We start from the raw sequence: 24,288 nt of genomic DNA, 5'->3' as shown, positions 1-24,288 counted from the left end.
CTCCGTTGTCATCTTAACTTAGGATAGCATTATTTTAGAAAAGATTACATTTACAGTAGTAATGAGCTTGCACTACGGGCATGGCTGAATCCGAGCTTCCCGTCAGAGCTTCCCATTGACTGTTTCTCCTTCTTAAGCACTGCAGTGCTGCTGCTCGCTGTCAATAAACTTCTCTTTGTTCCCCAAGCATCCTTCAGCATTGCCAACCTAGATTTTCACTATACAGCAGTGTTTCCTAACCTTAATTGAGGCCAAGGGACATATTTTACATTACAAAAATCTCACAACACACCACCAACAAAAATGTCATGAAAAGTATATATTGTGCCAATGCGTTATAACCTTAAATGTAAAAATATGGTCAATTTCATATTTTTTCCACAAATTGATGCTTTTAGTCGGTCACCAGTGGTTATTTTAGTCAACTAAAACTAACAAAATAACTAAAACTAAAATAAAATAAAAATAAAAAATCGCTCACAAATTAAAATTAAAAAATGAAAACTTATTGAAATTACATTTTACATTTACAAAACTCACTAAACGAAACTACAATTATCGCGAAGTTTTCGCCAATTTAGTACATGAGCCTTTGGGGTTGATTTTAAATGTGATTTAAGTATATTCGTTTCGATATTAACCGGAGGTTGTTTGAAAGTGTGTCACACAGAAGTGATGTCATCGAGCAGCAGCCAATAGAAAAGCACCTTCAGAAACGACAATTTTCCTTTGGTCTCTTGAGGTTGCCCTAATTTGTTGGAATGTAGATGTTTCTGGGGTTAGGGAAAGATTCAGGTTGGTAACCCGGTGGGTAGTAGGTGATGTCTGGTCGGTGCTGGATTTCACTTTTTTTTTTTTTTCATTGATCCTTCCTCAGGTCTCTTGACAACTTCACGACTCCAGCTGGATTCTGACGCATTCGGTTTAGGTGAACGGTATGGGATTTTTATTAGTTTTTAGGTGAATTAATGAGCACACACACACACGCACATACAAACAAGAAAAAGAGGAGAGAAAAAAGAGAGAGCAATGATGATGACATGTCGAATCTATAAGATTAACGAATGAACAATACTGAGCTCTCTCAGGAAAAGAAGAAGCGACAATTTTCCTGTTTGACTTTTTGGCTCCAATGTCTCACCTTGCGTGCGTTTTCATTTAATTCAGCCGAAACGCAACACTGGGTAATTTTTTTCATTTAATCTTGGTATTTTTATCAATCTTGCACAGAGTAATACATCACATTTTTTTAAACAAAAACTAACACTAAAACTACAAGTAAACTAAACCTAAGCATTTTTTGAAATACTAAAACTAATAATAAACAAACACAACCGCCCTGAAAACTAATTGAAACTAAATTTAAAAAACAAAACAAAAAAAAATATAAACTAACTAAAATGAAAATGTCTAAGCTATTGTTACGACCGACTCTGCTAGGAGAAGGGAAGACACACAGACCAGGAGATTTAAGATGGTTGAATGACAGTTGACATTTTTAATTGGGGAATGGCAGGGGTTTGACAATGCTCCAAAGGGTGACGAGTGACAAAGACAATAGCCGAGCACAAAAATGGCTAAAAAAAATAACAGAGACTACAGTCAGGTACAAATGGAGTAACAAAAGACACAAAGGAATACACGATAAGCCCAAATGGCTTAACCGAGTGTCTCAATAGCACAGCGAAAACGAAGCGTAACGAGGCGGGCTGCATTGCTAAGTCGCAGCCGCTTTGAGTGACCGCAAAACACCACACGACACACACAAGGGGAGCGTAGACGCCGGCGGGCCCGAGCCAATAGCCGCAACAACTATAATCTGTTATTTACACAATGCCATAGTAACAAATTAGTTGAAAATAGCTTGAGAACAAATCTATTAACTGTCTTGAACACTTAAACTGTCAGAGAAGTGCTGCAAAACCCGGCCACTTCCCACAAACTGAGGGAGCTGTGCTGCATTTTGTCACCTCAAGATTGAATGTCTGCATAGTTTTCAGACGAGTGAAGATTGTTGGATCGCTGTATTGCTTTGGTATAGAAGGAACTGGTTAGCCATGAAGGTCAGATTTGGGAGGAAGATGTTCCTCATATTGCCTGAAAAGTAGTCATTTTGGAGATGTGAGGATTCCAACTGATAGCAACAACATACTGAATCAATAAAGTTTCAAAACACTATATTATTGACATCATCCTGTCCAAGTATTTGCTGTTTCCTATGTCAAAATGACAGCCCTGAAAAAGGTCATCAACAACACAGCTGGTGGTGGCCACAGATTTTTGAGCAGTTCTGTACTATTTAGAGTTGAGCCCTTTTGCTCCGTTTCATCGCAGCTAACAAACCCAGGGCAGAGTTGAAGAACCCTTAGCTGCAGATGCCTCTAGCTCCCTCTCTCAGGCATAGTTAAAACAGCCACTCTTACTCAATCCATCTGTCTCAGTGTTTTAGTGGACCCCTGGGCAGTCGATTGTTTCACGAAAAAGAAACGCTGGCAGAGGAGTTGGCCCTTAAAATAATGACGATGTATAACTTATTGCAGGCCGCCGGTCAGGAACACCACCTGCTTTGTCATCTCTCTTTCATCAAGTTAGCTTTTATTATCTAACCAGTGTTACTTCATACAACACTCATTGGCCATCCACTCATTTTCTATGCCGTTTATTATTCTGTTCAGGACTGCAAGTAGGTGGAGGCCAGGCCGTCCTTGCCAACTCCTAGTGAAAGGCTGATAACACCCAAGACTGCTTGCCAGTAGTGTTAATTTTGTCAACGGTAACTAAACAAAAAAACAATTTCGTCAACACACATTTTTCACCGGACAAAAACTAGACTAGACTAAAGTACTCATTAATAAACAATAACTGGGACTAAATCAATATGGATTTCCGTCAACTAATAAAGACGAGACAAAAATGTACTTCACTAATGGTAATAAAAAGTGGACTAAAATGTATGGACATTGTAAGGTGCGTTTTCATTACCCTCAGTTTTGCGCAAAAGCAAGCCGGTAATGGAAACATGTTTTTCGGAAAAAACTCTTAAAATATCGCAAAAAAAGTGTTTACGCTCTCATGAGGTGTTTTTTGTGACGTGTCGCATTCCCTGTAGTCATGTGACCACCGCCCGGTCACGGAGGAAAGTAGGAAGTACGGCGCCACTCGCTTTCGTGTCGGAGCTGCCTCCGGAGGGGATAACAAGTCTTTTTGAGCACAAAGCGATTTAATTATGGGGCCAATATGCCGCCGTTTAACGCACGTTGCATGAGAAATGGCCGTTGGCCGTGGCAACGAGCAAACGTCATCTTTGAAGTCCATCCGTCCGCACCATAACGCGAGTTATAAGCGCGCGCGCACACACCAACACTAAATAGCCGAACCCGCCCGATGAGGGGAGGGAGATATTTTTAAACTAATATTAACAACACGGGCGTCTGTCTTCCGTAAACATCATGAGCACCTGCTACAGAACTGCGAGATCTCGCGAGACGGGACATTACGAGACGAAACGCTCCTCAATCAGTCACAATTGTACTTTATCAAAATAGTACAATATCGCTTTTATTTTTGCGAAAAACTGTAATGGAAACGAAGCTATTGTTCGTGAACAAAGACAAGACAAAAATTATATGATTTTGTAAAATCCTGTCTCTGCTAATCTGTCACTCATGTGACACAATGTGAGACACCCCCTTTCAAATATGCAGCTAGCGAGTGCAACATGCACAAACACATGGGACAGACAGGAGGTGGATTTACAATGAAAGGTTAAGAAAGAGAGGACATTATAGTTATAACGTAACATTAATCCAACAACTATAAAGTTCCAACAATAATGTTAATCTGACCGCTAGCTCGGAAAAAAAAAAAAGATGAGAGAACATTTTATGTGAAATCGCTTTGGATGCAAAGTGTTCAACATTATCTGCGGACAAAAATTATACAGAAGTCAAATGATTGTCCTTACTCCTGACTAAAAGTAGACTAAAACTTTGACAGTTTTAGACAAATAAAATTCTGTTTTCTTGGACTAAAATAAAGACAAAAATGCTACAGTTATAGTTGACTAAAACCTGACTAAATAAAAACGGGATGAGGTTGACTAACTATGATAAAAACTTACAAGCGTGATTGAAACTGTGACTAAATTTCAAAATGGCTGATTAAATGAACACTAGTTGCCAGTTGATCACCAAAAAAAGATACTATATCACAAAAGTATATATACAGTGAAACCCGACTGTTAACATTGAATCAGGATGACCCAAAAAATCTCCTTTCTCTGCTCACCATGCATACCACCGAAGTGAAAATGCATCATTTCCAGTGATTGAGAGTCACTGCAATCTTACACCATTTTGTCGAGGTGTGGCACATGGTCCAAGTGAGCAGTTTATGGCCGTCTGCTGCCTGTGGACATTCGAGCAAATAAATCTCCTGAATCCAATTCCCACTGCTGTCTGTCTACTGCTGTTTCCAGGGAAAATAGGAAGTCAATGTAAGTGGGGAAACACCAGAGGTTGTCATGATGTGATTGAGCTGCAGTAAAGAGACCCCCTTCCGCAGCAGCATCACGGTGGGAATAAGGCAACTTTTCAAGGTAGAAAGGTCCTATTACTAGACGACATTTACAGTATATGGACAGTGATATGTTTTTTTACTACCTTTTTTTTTTACCAGCTTGCTAGCATTACGTTTTTTTCTATCTTCAGAATAAATCCAACAGGTCAGCCAACACGCTGAGCCTAAAACAACAGGAGGCCTCAGTGAAATCGAGTACTGTAGTCACAAAAGCAAAGGTGAGAACTTGAAAAAGAATTTAAAAAAGGAAAATGACAGGAGCTGACCCCAAAATACTTAATTGGATGGATTCAACCTGTACAATATAATCAAATAAAATCCAAGAGTTGCATCAATAATCTTAGTGAATGTTATTATAGATTGGCTTGGATTCAGAAAGGTATCATGCAGTGAGAAAGAATAAACAAGACTTTAATAAGCAGCACGTACTTCTCAGCCACAGAATCTCCCACACGTACTTATTGTATTGTAAAACTAATAGTTCATGAATAATAAAATACAGGAGAACACCTGTTCATAACACTATAGTACTCACTAAAGTCATTAAACATAACTATAGGAAAACTCTGGTATTTGCAGCTTGAACGTAGTGAAATGCATTGTGGGAGTAATCAAATTCACATTTCCGTCAGAGAGAGTGACATCATCGTTTTCAGCGCATTGACGACTCACAGGCCCATGAACAGCAAGAGGGGAAGGACAGAGATCAATGGCGTCAAGCTGGAATACAGACACTATTTTGGGTTTGTGTCCACGAAAAACAAACATATTAAGGTTTGCCGCACATTCTGTCAACAGCACAACTTCAATAAGTTACACTACGTAAAATAAAATAAAAAAACACAGATTGCGTGAATGCAGGGGGTCCCCAAAATTAATCATTATATTTATAAAAATGTATAATACAAATGCTGTTTGAAGTTGTTTTAAATAAGTCAAGTAAAAAGACTACCGGTACCTTTATTTTAGAGTTTATTAAAACATTTATTTATGTTAACTCAACTCTAGAAAGACTGTCTCTTTTTTTTGTGTATTAAAAACAAGTAACTCATTTATGTTAAATAATATACAGAAAAATACTTCTTTTTTTTTTTAAATTAATACAATTAATTATAGTAAGTCTAAAAGGTTGTTTATTTTATTGAAAATAATTTAAAAAAAAAAACAATTATTAAATATCACTTTCAATTAAGTCATTCCCTCCCAACCACATTCACTGAAGCAACCCCCTACGCTCCCGGCTGTTTTACTGGACTTTGACTGATTTTGCAAGGCCCACAGAATATTGTGTTCTATTGCTTCTTTCATCAGGAAAAAAAAGTATATTTCTGTTTCAGTTTTGCAGTAATTAGCATTAGAATATAGCTAAGTTCCATCATTATTCACAAGTCTGTTTAAAACACTGTGGGGGGGTTGCAACATGGCCCTGGTTGATCTCTTATACTATGCTGCCACCTGCTGGCCGTTTTTTTTTTAATAACTACCATTGATTCTCTTCAGTTCAAGGCTGGATCAAAGCTTTCTGTATGCTCTAGCATTAAAAAAAACATAAATACATTTTTGGGACCATGGCAATGTTTAAAATAGAACGCATTTATACATTTTTGGGAGCAAATGAGTTAAGTGGTAAATACGGGTGTCATTTTACTGCTAAGCAGGGTTGTCGGTATCTGTTCAGTGTAACTATTCAAATAACTTACTTTTAAATAAGTTACTTTTATAATCAAGCAAACAGTAAAGCACCTACCTATCTTGCCTTTTCAAGGCAACTGTGGCAACACTGATTATTTATCCATCTATTTTCAATAGCGCTTCTTGTCATTAGAGGAACGAATTAACAGCCTTTCCATTCAGTTTAATAGGGAGTGGCGATTTGAGTGTTTTGTATCACAAGCATGATAAAAAAAATTAATCTCAGATCTCCAGGCAACACTAACACTGTATTGATGTTGAGCTAAGTTGAATTTAAGTACACCACACAAATAGTGTAGATCCAACTGACGGCAATAGCTCCACTGCATTAAAGAAAACGTAATCAGGATTCAAACAAGTGCTGACATTTGTCGCACCCTCCCAGGCCCACTGAGAGGCCATTAAGCATCCTACCTGGCTTACCTGTATTGGTTTCTATAGGAACCGACATGAGGGTGGAGGGTGTTTTCGCTCTCACCTTTGAGCCTGGGTAAACAAGCAGGCTTCTCCCTCAGCGGCCAGCTCTCGTCCATTCGCTTTTGTCACCGCGGGCTCTGGAGCCTGCCGAAGATGAGCCACGTTCGGCTGTTGACACAAGAGATATTTGACTTGCAGATAGACAGAGAGCAGCTTGTTAGGCGGATATCTGGGCCCGGTGGTGACTGAGAACAGAGTTAGTATGTTTTTGAACACGGCCTCTCCCCGGAGATCATTCAGCATCCCAATTAACATCAACCTGCAGGGTGCTCGCAGGCGACACACACGGTAGGAGGACCATCGACCTGGCCGGCCAGACTCTTTGGAGATCATTAGAAACGCTGCTCAAGTTTGACTCGGCTTCTTATTAAGATTCTGGGAGGGATTTCTGGGCAACAGCTCTGTTTTCGATGAAGCAAAACGGAGTTTTCGAAAACGCTGGTGAAAAAAGCAATATAAGCAATATATTGATCTGCATATGCAACAATCTGTATCCATGACTTTGAGTTATGTAACTTCCTCTGTATATTCTTCCTCTTCTTTTTTTCAACAGCAGATGGGGTGTGCATTTATGGACATTTTGAAACGATCACAATCATAACATACATGTTTGAAATCATACATATGTACATATCGCTGCCGTTGGGCCGAAACCTCATAAGTCACAATTTGGTGAATTTCATGTTTTTCCAAAAATATAATTGGTCAGTAATACTGTCTACACGTGTGGGTGTTATTTTTAGAAATTACTGACCAAGCTTAAGTGTTGAAAATATTCACTCTCTTTGATGATGCAATGTTAGTGGCTAATAAACATGCAGTTTTGGGGCAGGTAAAAGGTTTTAGCTCGCCACCAGTGATATGTACAATCGTACATAAATGATCGTATTTGTGTAAATGAGATTTCTTAGTAGGGGTGTTGGAAAAAATTGATTCAGCAATATATCGCGATATTACAGCGCGCAATTCTCGAATCGATTCGATATGCGGCCGAATCTATTTTTAAACATCAATTTTTTAATGGGAATATTCAACAAAACGTCTTACTTAGGGTTAGGATTCACACATTAAGCATTGAAGAATGTTATATTAATGGAACATTAAGCCTTAATATTTGATTTCAGTGCTGTTCAAACATGCAACCTGTTTGTTAAATGCAGTGGCTCAGTTATAAGCCTGAATTTTCAGATAAATAAATACATTTCCATTCAAATCTTACAGTGTACATGTACAAGTTTACTGATTTGTATTTTCTAAATTTGAGTTTTAAAAAAAAAATCGCAATAATCAATTTATTTTTATTTTTATATTGTGACCTATGAATCGTGATACGACTCGAATCGCCAGGTACTAGGCAATTCACCCCCCTATTTCTTAGGGTTGTTTTTGTTTTGTTTTGTTTTTGTAAAATCTTTTTTTTTGTCACTGTCTTTGTGGGTTGTTTGTAAAATTTGAGGGAATGACTAATTCATTTTATAGTCTGCAAAAAGTGAGCTAAAAAAAAGAAAGAAAAGGGATTCGAATGAGAATATGAAATTTCTTAGTTTTTTGGTAAAATCTGCAAAATTCTAAATAATAATGATAAATTAATAAATGACACAATTTTCACACTGTTATTATTGGTTGTTTGTAAAATTTGGGGGAATGACTATTTAATTTTGGAATAAGGCTGTACGAAAATGTGGAAAACATGAGGCTCTGTAGAGATTTGCGCGGTCCGCAAAAACTGAGCTAAAAAAGAGATGTGGCGGAGCGCCCGTGACTGTCCGCCACTCCCCGACTGGAGCGCGCTGCAGTCGAGCTGAGAGGAGTAGCCCACGTGAGCGCGCGCTACACGCTCTTCGTTTCCGCGGAGACGAGCTCCGTCTAAACTGTTTTCTCACAGCCCACACAAATTCCCCCCGTAATTGGCCACTTTCACAAACTTTGCCCCGTTGTTGTTGCAGAGGGTGCACACTCGACACCGACGCACGACTCATGACACGCACCGCAAACGCTCACCTGCATTCTGCGGGGTCGTTGAACATTAAACACAGGACCAAACCGAAGCACTTCCTGATTCCCATTTAAATAGCGCTTTTTGCCGTGCTTAAAGTGTCACATGACTATGGACTATACCACAAAAGTAGTTTTGTTTATTTTTTAGCGAGTTTGTTCTTTTTTTTTAGAGAGAGATTAAGTTACGGATTGTGAATAGAGGATTTTGGTTATGGTTAATACATGTTGCAGATATTATTTATTTACATGCTTTAGTTATTTTTGGTTACTTTTTGGCATTATACCCCATGAGTGGCTAAATCATTTAGCCTAAATGGTTTGCCGGGAAGGAGGAGCTGGGGGTATTTAAAGGGATCCAAAAAAAATCATTTGTAGGGGAGTGCTCAGCCAAGAGTGATGGTGAGTGACTGGCTACCACAATAAATTGCAGAAAAGACCAATGGAACTTGTATATATTGTTGGGATTGTTTTTGCACTGTAAATATTTTTTCACATTTTTGGTCACTGAAGTTTTTCGACTGCGCCATCATTTTTTCCCCCCTTTCTGAAATTAACCAGTGGCAGTGGTGGGATGGCTAGTCGAAGAGGACGGGAATGGGTCACAGGGAGGAGTTCCAGAGGTTGCCCGCTGAAGTGGAGAGACGATGAAGTGTGCGCTTCTGATCCAGATTTCCGGGCAGCTCTGAGAGGACCAAGTGCAGAACAGAAGCTGGTGGCGGCCATGAGGACTTTTCTGGAAGGGCAGCAGAAAATGGAGGAGGGCTTTTTGGCAGAGCTCAGAGAGCTTCATAGCTTCCTTGCCAGCCCAGCATGGTGGTCAACCAGAGGCAGAGCGGGGTCCGGTAGCACCCAGCACAGCACCATTGTGGGACAAATTGCCAGGCGAGGAGTCGAGCTTCAGGCTGGACTTGCCGACACCAGCTGCTCGGCCGCGTCAGTTTTCGCGCTGAGGCGCCACATACCAGAGCCTGCCGGGCCTGACTACAGAATTTTTGGGGACCCAAAAATCCCACAATTTATGGCAGGAGAAGACATTGAAAATGACCTGCTTCGCTTTGAGCGTATTGCAAAAACCTGGGGTTGGCCGGAGAATGAGTGGGCGTGTCGCTTGGTGCCACTCCTGACTGGAAAGGCACTTGAAGCCTACGTAGCCATGGATGAAGAGAGTGCTCATTCACTGACCGGAGCAGATCGGCGACCAGATCATCTTGGAGCAGCTACTGCGTGTCTTCCCAGCCGACATCCGCACCTGGGTGAAGGAGCACGACCCAACCGACGAGCTAACTGCGGCTAAGGTAGCACTTCAATACCTCAACGCTCGGCTGCCAGAAGCAGCACACATCAGCCTGAAGAAGCTCGCCCTGCACCTCACCATCATAGTCCTGGTAAGGAGCTCATCTGATTTTATTGCCAACAAGCTGGGCATAAAGCTTCTCTGTGCCCCATTAGAAAAGCTAAGATTAGCGGGGCATGCTATAGTCCCAGGGTTAAGACTGTAAGCGCTGTGGTGAGGCGGCAGCGGTTTAAAGACATTGCTATTAATGGGGAACCAATGACTGCTCTGGTGGACTCTGGTAGTTTCTTGACGATGGTCCGAAGGGAACTAGTGCCAACGAGCAGTGTAGACTAGCAAACTGGAAGACATTTTGTGTGTGCTTGGCAAAACCCTACTGCTGAATTGAACTGTGGTTGTGGATTAGCAACCCTATTTATTGAATGTCGGGGTGGTGGAAAAGTTGCCTGTGGCAGCCATCCGGGGATGGAGTTTTCTTTGATGTGTTGCTGGGTTCAGGGCCCAAAAGCATAGATTGTGGTATGGGTTATGGGATAGGGGGATAAAGAATGCTTTGCAATTGACAACAATGTCTTGTACACTGTAACGGATGGGACTAAACATCTTGTTGTATCAGTTTCATGTCGGCCAATGATCATGCCCCTGGCACCTACCATGCCTTGGGCAGGTCATATTGGACGCAACTAAACTTATTTGCGCATTCCCTCCAGATTCTTTTGGCCTTTCATGTATGCTGACGTTCAATTGTTCTGTAAGACCTGTTCTATCTGCCAGAAAACTTGTCATGTCGGACCATTCCTACCTCCAATCTCTGCCAGTAATCTCCACTCCATTCAGGCGTATAGCCGTCAGACGGCTTGGTTGAGCGCTTCAATCAAACCCTGAAGAAGATGCTGCAAAAATTCGTGGCCGACAACGGACGAGATTAGGACCGGTGGCTGCCCTCCCTGCTTTTCGCCTACCAGGAAGTCCCTCAAGTGTCCACTGGATTCTCCCCGTTTGAGCTGCTGTATGGCTGGGAGGTACAGGACCCGTTGGACCGTCTGCTCAAAATCTGGGGGGCTCCTGCGACCGCAGCATCGTCCAGTTTGTGTTGGCGATGAGGGACCGGCTGGCCAAGTGGCGAGGCAGAGGTCAACCTGCGCGATGCCCAGCAGACCCAGAAGGTGTGGTATGACCAGCAGGCCAGGCAACATCAATTCTAACCCGGCCAGAAGGTTCTGCTTCTCCTGTCGTCCACCAGCAAGTTGCTTGCCAAGTGGCAGGGCCCGTACAGTCTTCAGGAAGATGGGCCCTGTGATGTGTGAGATTCACCACCGAGACAAAAAGAAGCAGATCTACCACATCAACCTGCTGAAAGAGTGGAAGGAGGCTCCGGTGCCATTACTGCTGGTGAGGGAGGTGGACAGCGATGTGGAGGAGTCTACCCCAGCCGACCTCAACCAGTCTGCGGAGCATGCACTTGACCATCTCTCTGCTGTCCAGCCAGCTGAGCCAGGTGTTCAAGCAAGTCTCCAAGCTCTTTGCTGCAAACCCGGAAAAGTCTGTTCTTGGTGAACATATCATCCGCCTGAAGGACAGAGGGCCGATTTGCCAGCAGGCCTACCGAGTGGTGAAACTGCTTAAGGAAGTGGAGGAGATGCAGCGCCTCGGTATGATCGAACCGTCAGAGTGGTGCAGCCCAGTGGTCATTGTGGTGAAGAAAGCCTGCTCACTCTGAAGCTCGACGCCTACCCAATGCCCCGAATTGATGATCTTCTTGAAAAGATTGGTCGCGCTAGTTTCATCACCACACTGGACATCTGCAAGGGCTACTGGCAGGTATCTCTGGATGCCTCAAGTCGCCCCTACATGGCATTCCGGACCCCTGCTGGCCTCTTCCAGTTCATCGTGATGCCCTTTGGTCTCCATGGAGCACCCGCCACATTCCAGAGGCTGATGGACAGTGTCCTGCAGGGGTGTGAGGACTACAGCGCTGCCTACCTACTGTAGATGATGTGGTCATTTTCAGCAGCATCTGGGACGAGTGCTAGGCCTGACACTGAATCCTGCCAAATGTCAGTGGGCAAGATACCTTGGCTACCGGCTGGGACCAGGCGAGATTTGACCGCAGGTGGACAAAATCGAGGCCATCCGCAGGTGTCCACGCCCCCGCACAACGAAGGTGAGGTCCTTCTTGGGCTTGGCCGGCTGCTACAGGAGTTTTGTCCCATGGTTTGCCACGATCGCAGCTCCTCTGACAGCGAAACACCAGAGGAAACCTGTTTCCTGAAATGACGTATGTGAGACTGCATTCCAGACCCTCAAAGCCGGCCAGTGTTCCTCTCCGATGCTGAGGAGTCCTGATTTCGACCAGCGGTTCCTGGTGCAGACTGACGCCTCAGCAGTGGGACTGGGAGTGGTCCTGGCTCAAGGTGCTCCGGGGGAAGAAAAGCCAGTGATGAGCCACAAGCTGCTGCCACGCAAAATCAGGTACTCCACTGTGGAGAAGGAGAACCTGGCCATCAAATGGGCTCTGGAGAGCCTGAGATACTACCTGCTGGGGAGGGAGTTCGACTTGGAAACAGATCATCGCGCTCTGACGTGGATTAACTCCATGAAGGACCACAACAGCCGTCTCACCCGCTGGTACCTTTCCCTGCAGCCGTTCCAGATCCGACATCGCACTGGCAAGACCAACGTTGTGGCGGATTACCTGTCAAGGTTGCCGCACATCGCCAACTTTGTGGAGGAAGGGGATAATGTGACGGAGCGCCTGTCCGCCACTCCCCAACTGGGGCGCGCTGCTGTCTAGCTGAGAGGAGCAGCCCACGTGAGCGCGCGCTGCTCCGTCTTAACTGTTTTCACACAGCCCACACAAATTCCCCCCGTAATTCGACACTTTCACAAACTGCTCCTGGACTCATTCCTTTTCCCTGTTGTTAGTGCCGAGGGTGCACTGTGGCTGTCACTTTAAGATTGTACTCGCACGCGCACCATGGATGAGCCTGACACGGATGCTGCAGTTACGCTTTAAGCCAGAGGTGGCAGTTGTGAGTAAAAAAGTGACAAACTGCACAATCGCTTAAAATAAATTTTACGCTAAAGGTTACCTTATTTTACCCTAACCTAAGTCGAATGATTGAGATCTCTAATATAAATTATAGTTTTTACAGTGCATATAGGGAGAGCATTCAATTGTGCCTATAATGTGGAAACAAAGTGCTAATTTGTGGTTTTAATATAATTCCCATAAACAATTCGTCACTCTTTTTAAATAAATGGAGCACACCTTTGCTACAAAATGCCATAAGCAATGTATTTACGGTAAGGGTCATTTCGTAATCCATTCTGGTCAATAACCTGAAATGTCAGGCTTCTCAGAATGTCAAATCAAATTCAAGCATTTTATCCCTGCCCATTGTGAAACTTTAACCCGAGCTTCCACATCTGTTTTACCAGAAGGTGTGCTTCCCCAACTGTCCAGTTATTAACATTTCATGGGTATGTTATAGGTTACCTATTTCGTATTTGGGGTGCATGTAATACTGTTTCATGGCCACACATTAGTATTTTGTGGCTATAAATTATTTTCTGAGCATGTTATCCCTTTTTTTTTTGTACCTCAAATAAGTATTTTGTGCACATGATCTATATTGTTGTTTACGTTAATTACGTAATCACGTTAAAAAAGTCCCTATATCATGTCTGATGCTTCGCAGTTTTTCATATGAGCCAAGCAAAACCCAAATAGTGGTTATGACTTGTTAAAAAAAAAATGTCGGAGATTAAAACCTTAAATCTTTACCAGACTCATATTATCGCCGGCAGGTTCTCGGCTTTGACAAATGTGGTTATATTTATCATATTTAAAAAGGTATGATGACACGTAATCACGGTTACCACATTACCGAAATTCTCTTTTCATAGCTTGACTCGTAAGAGCTTTTGCGGCTTTGATTTTGTCACTCATATGTCATCCTAAGTGTGACATTAAATATTTATAGTGTCCCTTCAAAGTCATTCTATCTTGTGAATGAAACATTTCATATTGACGTGTTTCCACAGCTCAGGAAGGCTCAAAACTCCTGTGTAGAAAAGTAACAGAAGATTATTTATGTCAAGCCCTGTGCCCAATGAAATTATGCTCTCATAAATAGACATGCATATATGAAAAGACATCTTCTTATAGATAAAACACATTGGCCTAGTGGTACCACTGAGAGCATTTAAAAACAGCAGCATGGTAAAATATATTTTTTAATAACTTCTCACTTGACATAATTTGCTCTTTGAAACCAAATATATTAAAAGTAGCCCAAAGTTCCGAAGTGAATGGTGAGCAAACACACACTGTATTAGCCCCACTGCAACTGGCTGGGGTGGGCCAAAAATCTTCCTGAGGGCTTCATGTGACGTGACCACGACCCTCGTTGTTGGTAGTTACAATGCATACTAAACATACCATCCATCCATTTTCTTAACCGCTTTTCCTCACAAGGGCGCGGGGGGCGCTGGAGCCTATCCCAGCTGGCTTCGGGCAGTAGGCGGGGTACACCCTGAACTGGTTGCCAGCTAAAAACATACCACTAAGAAATAATATTTAAAGGGATACTTAACTCATTGAGCCATTTTCAGCAGCAAAGGTTAATCATTTGTCCAGAATGAATTTGGTAAAATGAGATGACATTTTCAAAATACTATGGACAAATCCCCAAACTACCTTACAATTGGTCTCAACTGAATGGCATTTCTCATTGCTTTCATCAAATTGCCATTGTCTTAGAACATGTCTCAATTGCCTCAGTGGATCTGTGCTAATGGTTGTGTACATTTAGCCTACAATTAGCGCAATGTGCCCACATTTAGCACATTTTCCAAATGGATAGATATTGCTGATCGAGCTGGATTAGTTGTCTTTTCAGTTTAATGGCTATCCTCTCCAAAACATATCGGCAAGATTTCAGTGTGTAAGTTATAATGTGCTAAATCATCTGTTCAGTTGTCAAAATTAATCAAGCATATACAGTAATACATAAATCCCATATATGAATTTCATTAAATATTTGATAAATTCATGACAGTAATTGATGGTCAGGTGAAAGTAGAACTTGACTAACGGAGGTGTTTCCTACATCTCGATAGACCAATCAAACTGTTATGTTGAATTATCTGACAGGTGCTGTCCATGATTGTGAATACTGCAGTCATGTGTATATTTGCAATGTGAACATGGAGGCACTTGGCCAAATAAATCCACAAGGGCAACTTCGAGCTCAGGGAAGAGGAGTGAGAATGCGTGGTAGTGGAATAGGGGGAAGCAGCCGAGGAACACGGAGGCACAAAGCTGTCCCTGATGAAATCCGGGCCACACTCATTGACCATGTCATCAACCATCATTGCGCAATGGCTGAGGCAGGCCGCCGACTTCAGCCTAATGTGCCTCGCTCCACAGTGTCCTCCGTCATTCAAATATTTCGCAGGGGAAATCGCCAGGTACTCGGTCAATGATGGAATTACAGAAGTGTATAAGCTACATGACAGTATACAGTACTGTGCATGCAAAGCAAGAAATGTATAAAATATTCATTCTGTTTGTATGTAGGCCTAAAGTGCTCTAGTTTTTTACCTCAATGTGATGTTACAATAAAATACTATAAATATGACAGAGAAAATAATTAATAAATAATATAAAAAAAGGGCAGAATTTATGCACTTTACTGTATAGCAATACAATTACATTACATAAAATAAATACATAAGGCATACATTTAAAATTGTTCTCTCACTTCTATGTCTAGGATTGGCCAACAACCTGTAATAGGTGGCAGGGGACGCCTTCTCAATCCCCATCAAGAACAAGAAATCTGCCACATGGTGATTGCAAATACACACTGAGACAGATCCGTAATGCTGAGAATGGTGTGGCCTTTCGCATCCCCAGTTTAGGTCCATACAACACTAAGAAGCTCCTGATTTTCTTGGATCATCTGTACACTAATCTGGTCCCAGAAAATGAGAGAGGTCTGGAAGGCCCTCGCCTACCAAACTATGTGATTGTGTGGGACAATGTGAATTTCCATCATGGCCATCTCATCAGGGCCTGGTTTACAACCCATCCAAGGATGCTCATGGAGCTACTACCACCATACTCACCTTTCCTCAATGCAATTGAGGAGTTTTTTTGTGCTTGGAGGTGGAATGTGTATGAACATCGGCCTCAAGACCAGTTGACCCTACTTCAAGCAATGGATGCTGCATGCGAAGACATCCCAGGGGATCAGTGTAGAGGATGGTTGAGACATTCACGCCGTTTTTTTTCCCTTGCTGCATTACAAGGGAAAATACCCTCTGCGATGTAGATGAAAGCCTTTGGTCGAATAGAGAGCAGCGTATGGATGTCCAAGAGAATGATGATGGCCAAGAGGGGGAAGGCTAGTGAAAGTGAAAGTGTTACAGTAGTTGGTTCTTTATTTATGCTGTATGCGAGATATGATTTTAGTTTTTCATAAATATACAGAATTTGGCTTACACTTTCTTTTGTTGCACTCTAATGTGTAAGTAACTTTGTGTAAATAAAAAAACTGTTGCAATTTCATTGGCTGTAAGTAGAGTATGTCAAACCGCAAACTTTGAATACCGCTCTTGTAAAATCATTTTTTCCTCTCACTTTTATATATAATTGTATTTTGTTAGCTGTTGTGAGAAAACATCTAATGATTTTGACTTGCAGTGCTCACAGAATGCCAAAGGGACGATGCATTTTGGAGGCGCTGACTACTTGTATGACATAGAAATTTGATTTTGACACATAGGTGAGCTGTTTTGGGAGAGATATGAGCTTTTTCAGATGATCCAAAGAGTTGTGCAAAATCATCCAAATTCTTTTTTGTCAAAAGAACTAAGTGAATGCAGATGAGCCAAAGCAATTGAGAAGGATCTTTGCAGTTGTGACAGTACCAACTCTGTTTGGCCAATTGAGCTTGCAGTTTTGAAAATGTCATCTCAGTTTTAAGAAATGTGCCAAACTTATGGAGAAAAACTGTAATACCTTAAAATACTAATTTTTCGACTTGCTGTTGACTAAAGATGACATCACCTGTGCTGAGGAAGTGGATAATGACCAATCATGGCTCAGTTTGCTGACAAAACTCAGAAAAAAGGTGAGCCATGATTAACTATTTCCTCAGTACATGTGATGTCATCTTCAGTTAACAGCAAGTGGAAAAATATGTTTTTAACGGTATTAATTATGGATAGATGGATGGATAGATAGGATGTCATTGTAACGTGCAACAAAAATTCAAATGCCAAACCAGTCAATGCTAAAAACTTTCAATATTGCCTTTTTACTGCTGAAAATGGCTCAATAAGTCAAGTATCCCTTTAATACATATTCAAATGTTAATGTACAAATGTTTCATTTCTCATAAAATATATAAGCAAATGCAAGTTTTGTTTTATCAAAGGGGAAGGTAATACTTTTATTGACAATAATATGTTGTGAGGGTCCCAACGGCATTCTGATTAATTGTGTTTGTGGAATACGAATTAAGGAGTAAAACCCACCCGCTTTGTCCATTTCAGGGGGCGGCCATTTTGCCACTTGCTGTCGACTGAAAATGGCATCAGAGATGTCAGAGATGATGTTGCATTCGAAGAAGGTGGAAAGTCGTACTTATCCCACTTGAGTTCAAGGCAAATGTCAACAACAAAGATGTCTGACTTTGATAAATTGTTTGTTGTTCTGGTTAACACAGTCAGTCCAAATCACGTTGTGTTATGTGAAGTTACTTATTTTGAATAAATGAAGAGATAAATATCTTTATAATCGCGCAAATTATCATTTGCCATTAACGGTCTGTGTCTCAATGGGAGTTGCCATTTTCGAGTGACAGATTCAAGCCAGTCGATAAAGTCGGAGTACATTTTTTGTTTTCAACTCCAATCTCCGAGTTCAAAGGGGCGTTGCGGTGCACAGCACTTCCTGGTTTGAGGTCTGAAAAGTCCGACTTCCCACTTTCCTCGAATGCAGCATAAGAACTCAGCTTTTGGAAGAAGAAAAAAAATAAAAAGTTTCAAAATGCTCTCACCCACAAGTGAAATACTCTAACAAACAACTGAAATGCTCTCACACGATACTGAAACACTCTTACACACAGGATTTAAACACCCAGTCTCACTTCTGATATGCAAGTAAAACACTAACAAACACCACTGAAACGTTCTCACATGCAATTGAAACACTCGCACACACATTTAGCACTCGCTCATAATGAAATGCTCTCACATCTACAAAAATGCTTTCACACAAGTGATACTCTAAAAAACACTACTGAAATGTTCTCACACTTTCCTGAAAGACTCTGTCACACAAACTGCTGAAACACTCACACTCAAGTGAAACACTCACACAAAATGAAATGTTTTCTGACATACTACTAAAATGCTTTCACACACAAGTGAAACACTAACAAACATTACTGAAATATTCTCACACACACAGATGAAATGTTCTGATACATACTACTGAAATGCTCTCACACACTACTGAAACAGTCCTATACACACACAATTTAAACACTCAGGCTCACTTCTGAAATGCAACGAAAACACTAACAAACACTACTGAAACACTCTCACATGCAACTAAAACACGCACACAAATTAAACACTCACACAAAATACACAAAATGAAATGCTCTCTCACCTCTACGAAATGCTTTCACACAAGGGAAACTTAAAAAAAAAAAGTTTTTTTTAAACACTTCTGAAATGTTCTCGCACATTCCTGAAAGACTCACACAAACTACTGAAAATGAAATGTTTTCTTACATGCTACTAAAATGCTTTCACACACAAGTGAAACACTAACAAACATTACTGAAACACTCTCACATCCAACTGAAACACACACATCCACACACAAAATGTAAACACTCACACAAAATATTATCACACACGCAGATGAAATGTTCTGACACATACTACTGAAATGCTCTCACAAACTACACGCACACAAATTAAACACTCACACAAAATACACAAAATGAAATGCTCTCTTCACATCTACAAAATGCTTTTACACAAGTGAAACTTAAAAAAAACACTTCTGAAATGTTCTCACACATTCCTGAAAGACTCACACAAACTACTACGGACAATGAAATGTTTTCTCACACGCTATTAAAATGCTTTCACACAGTGAAACACTAACAAACACTACTGAAATATTATCCCACACAGATGAAATGTTCTCACACATACTACTGAAATGCTCTCATGCCAAGTGAATTTTTTTTGGATGATTCAGAATTATGTCCCTGACCACCCCTCATAGTTCATACTGCATGCAATACTACATGCGTTCATTTTTGTGTGTGTGTGAGACGCAGGGAGCTCCTCCACATGGTGACGTCCCAAGAAAAAGATGGAAGCGGAATGGCCGAAGGCCACGGGGAGCCGCGAGTGCGGACCCAGAAGTCAGTGGCGAGCATCGGGGAAGAGCGAGCCATCTTGTTGGGCTTCAGCATGATGGCCTTCTCTGTGCTCATGTTCTTTGTGGTTGGAATCACGATGGTCAAACCGCATGTTGGCAGGTCTCTGCTGTCCTTTGTCTGTGACCTCATTTGCGCTTGTGTTAGTGTGTGTCAATGTGTGTTTTTGTGTATATACAGTACGCATGTGCACGAAACGCCCCCCGTGGCAATTCCTGACCTCACGCCGCCTTCTTGTGCTGCAGTAAGTGGGAGGAGGAGGACAGCTGTGTGCTGCTGCACACTGAAATCTTGGACGAGTGGGTGGACTGCAGAGGTGTGAGCAGCATGCCGTGCCTGGCGGTCACCGTTAATCTCACAAGCTCCAATCAAAAAGCATTTCTGCACTTTGACGAGGAGTCAGTGCTGCTTACACACAATGTGAGGATGAATGAAAGTTCAGTCATGGTGGGCGCTGCCATGTCTGACTATGACACTATACCATATTTTTACCTTTTTATGCCCCCAAAAAATAATTGCCGTACAACATGGGTTCTCAAACTTTTTCAAAGCCCGCACCCCAATAATCCTAACACTAAATGATCATAACTATTTTGCTCTATAGCTAATTATAGTTGGTCAGGGCTGAGGTGACATCATGGCTCAGCTTACGAACGTCTCGTGACTAAACTCAGAAAACAGGTAAGCCGTGATTGTTTTTTACCTGAGCCCTGAGCAACTGTGAGGTCATTTTCAGTCAAGTAGCCAAATGGAGATGGATGAAAACAGGTGGCTTTTGCTGCTTAATATACAGGTATATTCCACAAACGCAATATTAAATAAGAACACTGTGTATAGACTAGTGGGGGAGCATAGAAAATATTATTGTCAAGAAAACTATTGACTTGAGTTCCCTATAACTACCTGCTGCATTATTGTATTGTATCTTCTTGAACTTCTCAAAATTGAAGCTCTCTTGTAAAAATAAATAAATAAGAATTGAAGTTGAAGGTTTCATATTAATATACAGTATTGGTTGAAAATAGGAGAAAGTCATAGTAAAGTACATTAACAGTAAAAAGTTCATGAAAAATAGAGAGTAGTTCAAATCATAGGGTTGTTTGTCTCTGTGTGCCCTGCGATTAACTGGTAACCAGTTCAGGGTGTAGCCCACCTACTGCCCGAAGCCAGCTGGGATAGGCTCCAGCACCCCCGCGACACTTGAGAGGACAAGTGGTTAAGAAAATGGATGGATGGATGGGTCAAATCATTTTAACCCCCCCCCAAAAAAAAAAGGTTTGCTCCCTCATATAAGACTGCCAACTTTTTTTTTTTTTTTTTTTTTAAAGAACCAGAATTGAGAATCGTTAGGAACCGCAATCGAATCAAGGATTTGGAACAAATCATCCAAATTGCCTTAATGGTGACCACATCACCTTTGTGCTCTAAAAAGCAAACGGAAACCTTGTACATAATAACAGCAACAAAATTAAGGCAGATTCTAATTCAAATATTGAATTGTTTACAATGTATTCTGTCTGTACTGTCCATATTGTTTGGTGTTTTATTTATTTATTCATATTTTTTATTCCTGGGAATGGAGAAAAACTAGTTTACCGCAGCAGTGTTGCCAATTTAGCGGCTTTTTCAATATTTTGCGTATTTTTGAAAATAGCGACTATTGTTTATAGCTTTAATTCCCGCTAACAAATGGACAACATAACCATTGTAAAACTGGCAGGTTGGAGACGGATTCATTTTTAAATTTAAACTTTACTCGTCATTCAACGCAGCCAGAGTGACAACACTTCCTGATCCCCTATCAGCTGACTAACACTAACCAATCAGATGCTAGCATACCATAGGTAAATGCAAGTGAATGACGTAGAGCAGCAGATTCAACCCATCAATTTAGATACTTGTACAAAAAAAATACCAAAATGTATGAATGTGTAAATAATAATTCTGGAAACATAAATGTACAAGTAAATATACATTTTAACAAATTAACTTGAATGCTTGATCGTCCGGGTGTGGACCTTCGCAAAGCGAGGCGTCTTTGTCGCTGGCCAGTTGCCTTACACAACGCTTCAAAGAGCGAATGCTTAACATGATCTGGTTCATCTATGCTAAAGCAATTACTATCTCCTTATTTGGAAACCCGGCCGAAAAGTATTGGCACAAACAGTCGAGTAATACGCTACTTGTATTTCTCGTAAGTTTCTGAGTTTTTTTCTCGCAAATCTGCCACTATATAAATTTGCCACTTTATAAACTCGCAAGTTTTTTCTCTGAATATTGCCCCCACCCTCTAAAAAAAACCATATATTTATACGTGGCCTTAATACGCCGTCATATACAACAGTAGATATAGTTGTGAAATAAATATTTGCATTTTTCCTTAAAAATGGACGCTGTCAAGCTAAGCATGTCCACCCTAGTGCAATCTCAACTGAAAATAAAATCCATTTAGACATTCGAAATATATTTGTTAAGCTGTTAGCTTGCTAACAAAATCATATTATGAAGTGAAGGTCCACCATGTGCTCACAAAATGCGAACATTGTCTGTTTGCAGTTCATTTATTTCTAGTGCCTGATGAATAAACGTATGCATTTCTAACAGGTTGACATCAGTGGAAAATCTTTATTTGTTTATAGTGTATCAAACCAGGCACCAAAAAAGATATTTCAAACGCTCTTACCACACTCAGTGCTGTTGGAAATAAATCAAGAACACAGAATGTTACCTGATGATTGCAATAAGCGCTTCCAAGTGTAGTCATCATTGTGCTTTTCTTCTCTGCAGTGTTTCTACATCCCCAAATGTAAAATGGACCAAACGGAACTTGAAGGTGAAGCCCTGAAGGTGAAAACCAACTTGGAGTCTCAGCTGGGTAGCGCCTCCTCGTGCTTCACAGACCTGGCCAGGCACCCCGGGGATGCCATCTTGAGCAGAAAGTACACTCTGAGGCGGACCCTGTACGCACTACTGTGGCCTGGCCTGATGCTGGCTGGCGGAGCCCTGCTGGTGGCTCTGGTTAAAGTGACACAATGTCTTGCTCATCTGTCGGCCCAGATATGCAGCGTGACGGCGGGGGGGCGGATGACTTCCAGATACACTCTGCAAAAATTCTAAATTCTACAAACGCATCCAGAGGTCGGATGGGTCCTCGCCTATGTGACTGTGATGTTGTCAGAAAATAAGCAACGCGCCCAAAGTTGGCATCCCGTGACCAGTTTAATGAGATCCAAGCAGTGGTGTAGAACTGTAGTCTCCTACTGAGATGCCTTTCGCTTCAGCACGAAAGTAACAAACTACTGTAGTCTGACTAGTGAAGTGATTTCAGAGGTTTGTTTCTAAATTCATTTTTAAGTTAATTACCCAAACGAGAACAAACTGAGAAGTATGGAGTACTGAATTGTGGCGAAATGTTAAACTGTTTATCACCGTTCCAGTTCTCAGCATTTTATGAGCGTGGCTAAAATGGCACCCAGTGGCGCACTTCTCCCCATTTGATAAGAACTTCACCGCCTTCCTTCACATCTGTGCTGATCCGGAAAAATCACAATAATTACTAGGCCGATATCTACCCAGCGATTAGCTTGTTTGCTATGCCTACATCACAAAAAATGCATCTTCCCTGGATGTCACACTTTTCAGAATAGCTTGGTTTTTATTTAAATTCCCAAGCAAAGAAGTGGCACAGTGAATGAACTGGCCGCCAGACTGCTGGCAGAGAGGAGCCCCAGAAGCCTGTTAATTCATGAGCTAGCTAGCTAGCTAATGACTAGCCGCTCAGTTGAGCTGTACAATGCTTGAGTTTTTGTAAATACTGGTTCCACTACTTTTAGGTTCATAAAATATAATGGTATTTTAAATCATTTGTCCTATTAAATAACATGTTTTTTGTTGTTTTGATAATTAAACTTTGTTGTTGGGTTCTGATTCTTAAACATGACATAATATCCTCAACAGAATCATACCTGGACTGTTGTTTAAAGTTGCAACGTAGTAATAATCTTCATATTCGTAGTCCCTGTCGCTCTTCTGTACTCAAAGAAACGTCAGCTGCCGAAGTTCATCTAGTGTAGACACATAACATGTATATATATTAGGGTTGTCAAAATTAGTGTGTTAATTGTTGAGTTAATTTAAAGTTCCTTTAACTCCACTCGTTTTTTTAACGCACGATTAATGACCACCCCTTACTAGGAAAGCCTGTACTGAGGGAATGCCAGTCGCAATGCAGCAGACACGTCAACGCCAAAATTTAGCAGTAATAAATGTAATAATAATACATATACAGTATGTGTGGAGACTGGGGCCAAGTTGTATTTTACCATTTCAAAAATGTGCAGAATTTCACAAGTTACTTCATGTTAAAGATGAGATGCCTCTTAATATGAAAAGGAAATGCACTGAGCTTTCACCAATGTCTTACAAATGCAATTATGCCATCTAGTAGCAGAAAAATTACCTCAACACAATAATAATAATAATAATGCTACCTAAAACCAACTTTAGTAGCCACAGCTGCCCTGGGGCAGGCTGACAGAAGCATGGCTGCCAGTGTACGCCTACAGTCCCTCCAACCACCACCAAACATTCGCACCATTCATATATCAGTGTGAGTAGCACTGGAGGCAATGTGTGTGAAGGGTCTTCCCAAGGACACGACACATGACATGGGGAGAGAGGGAATCAAACAGCCAACCTTCTGGCTACTGAACGACCGTCTCTACACACTGAGCCACGGCCACCACACACAAATCAATATCACACAATTTTTTT

General features: G+C 41.3%; 2 protein-coding genes across 3 annotated transcripts in view; one reads left to right on the top strand and one right to left on the bottom strand.

The window, feature by feature from the left end:
• LOC144044192 (major facilitator superfamily domain-containing protein 8-like) overlaps nt 1–8,796 on the bottom strand; it is a 29,953-nt gene extending 21,157 nt beyond the window's left edge. For both annotated transcript variants that reach the window (XM_077558446.1, XM_077558447.1), the window contains exons 1-2: nt 8,749–8,796; nt 6,749–6,855 (exon numbers count right to left, since the gene is read on the bottom strand). In XM_077558446.1, coding sequence (XP_077414572.1) covers nt 6,749–6,803 — 55 coding nt within the window. In that variant the 5' untranslated portion in view covers nt 6,804–6,855; nt 8,749–8,796. The remainder of the gene's footprint in view (nt 1–6,748; nt 6,856–8,748) is intronic.
• Nucleotides 6,950–22,644, top strand: kcnmb3 (potassium calcium-activated channel subfamily M regulatory beta subunit 3). The gene is made up of 4 exons (XM_077558448.1): nt 6,950–7,035; nt 19,414–19,617; nt 19,761–19,935; nt 22,303–22,644. Exons 1-4 carry the CDS (start codon nt 6,950–6,952, stop codon nt 22,630–22,632), a joined length of 795 nt encoding a protein of 264 aa, XP_077414574.1. The 3' UTR covers nt 22,633–22,644.
• The last annotated feature ends 1,644 nt before the right edge of the window (nt 22,645–24,288 follow it).

The sequence above is a fragment of the Vanacampus margaritifer genome, chromosome 2 (assembly GCF_051991255.1).
Source record: "Vanacampus margaritifer isolate UIUO_Vmar chromosome 2, RoL_Vmar_1.0, whole genome shotgun sequence".
Lineage (NCBI taxonomy): Eukaryota > Metazoa > Chordata > Actinopteri > Syngnathiformes > Syngnathidae > Vanacampus > Vanacampus margaritifer.
Note: the sequence above shows the minus strand (reverse complement) of the source record. Positions and strands in the feature narration are given on the sequence as shown.

Bases quoted from the DNA above. Each gene is read 5' to 3' on its own strand.
- kcnmb3 (XM_077558448.1), top strand. From the start codon at position 6,950: ATGTTTTTGAACACGGCCTCTCCCCGGAGATCATTCAGCATCCCAATT. The intron at 7,036-19,413 runs GTAGGAGGACCA...TGTGAGACGCAG, and splicing joins GCTCGCAGGCGACACACACG to GGAGCTCCTCCACATGGTGA. The intron at 19,618-19,760 runs GTCTCTGCTGTC...CTTGTGCTGCAG, and splicing joins GTCAAACCGCATGTTGGCAG to TAAGTGGGAGGAGGAGGACA.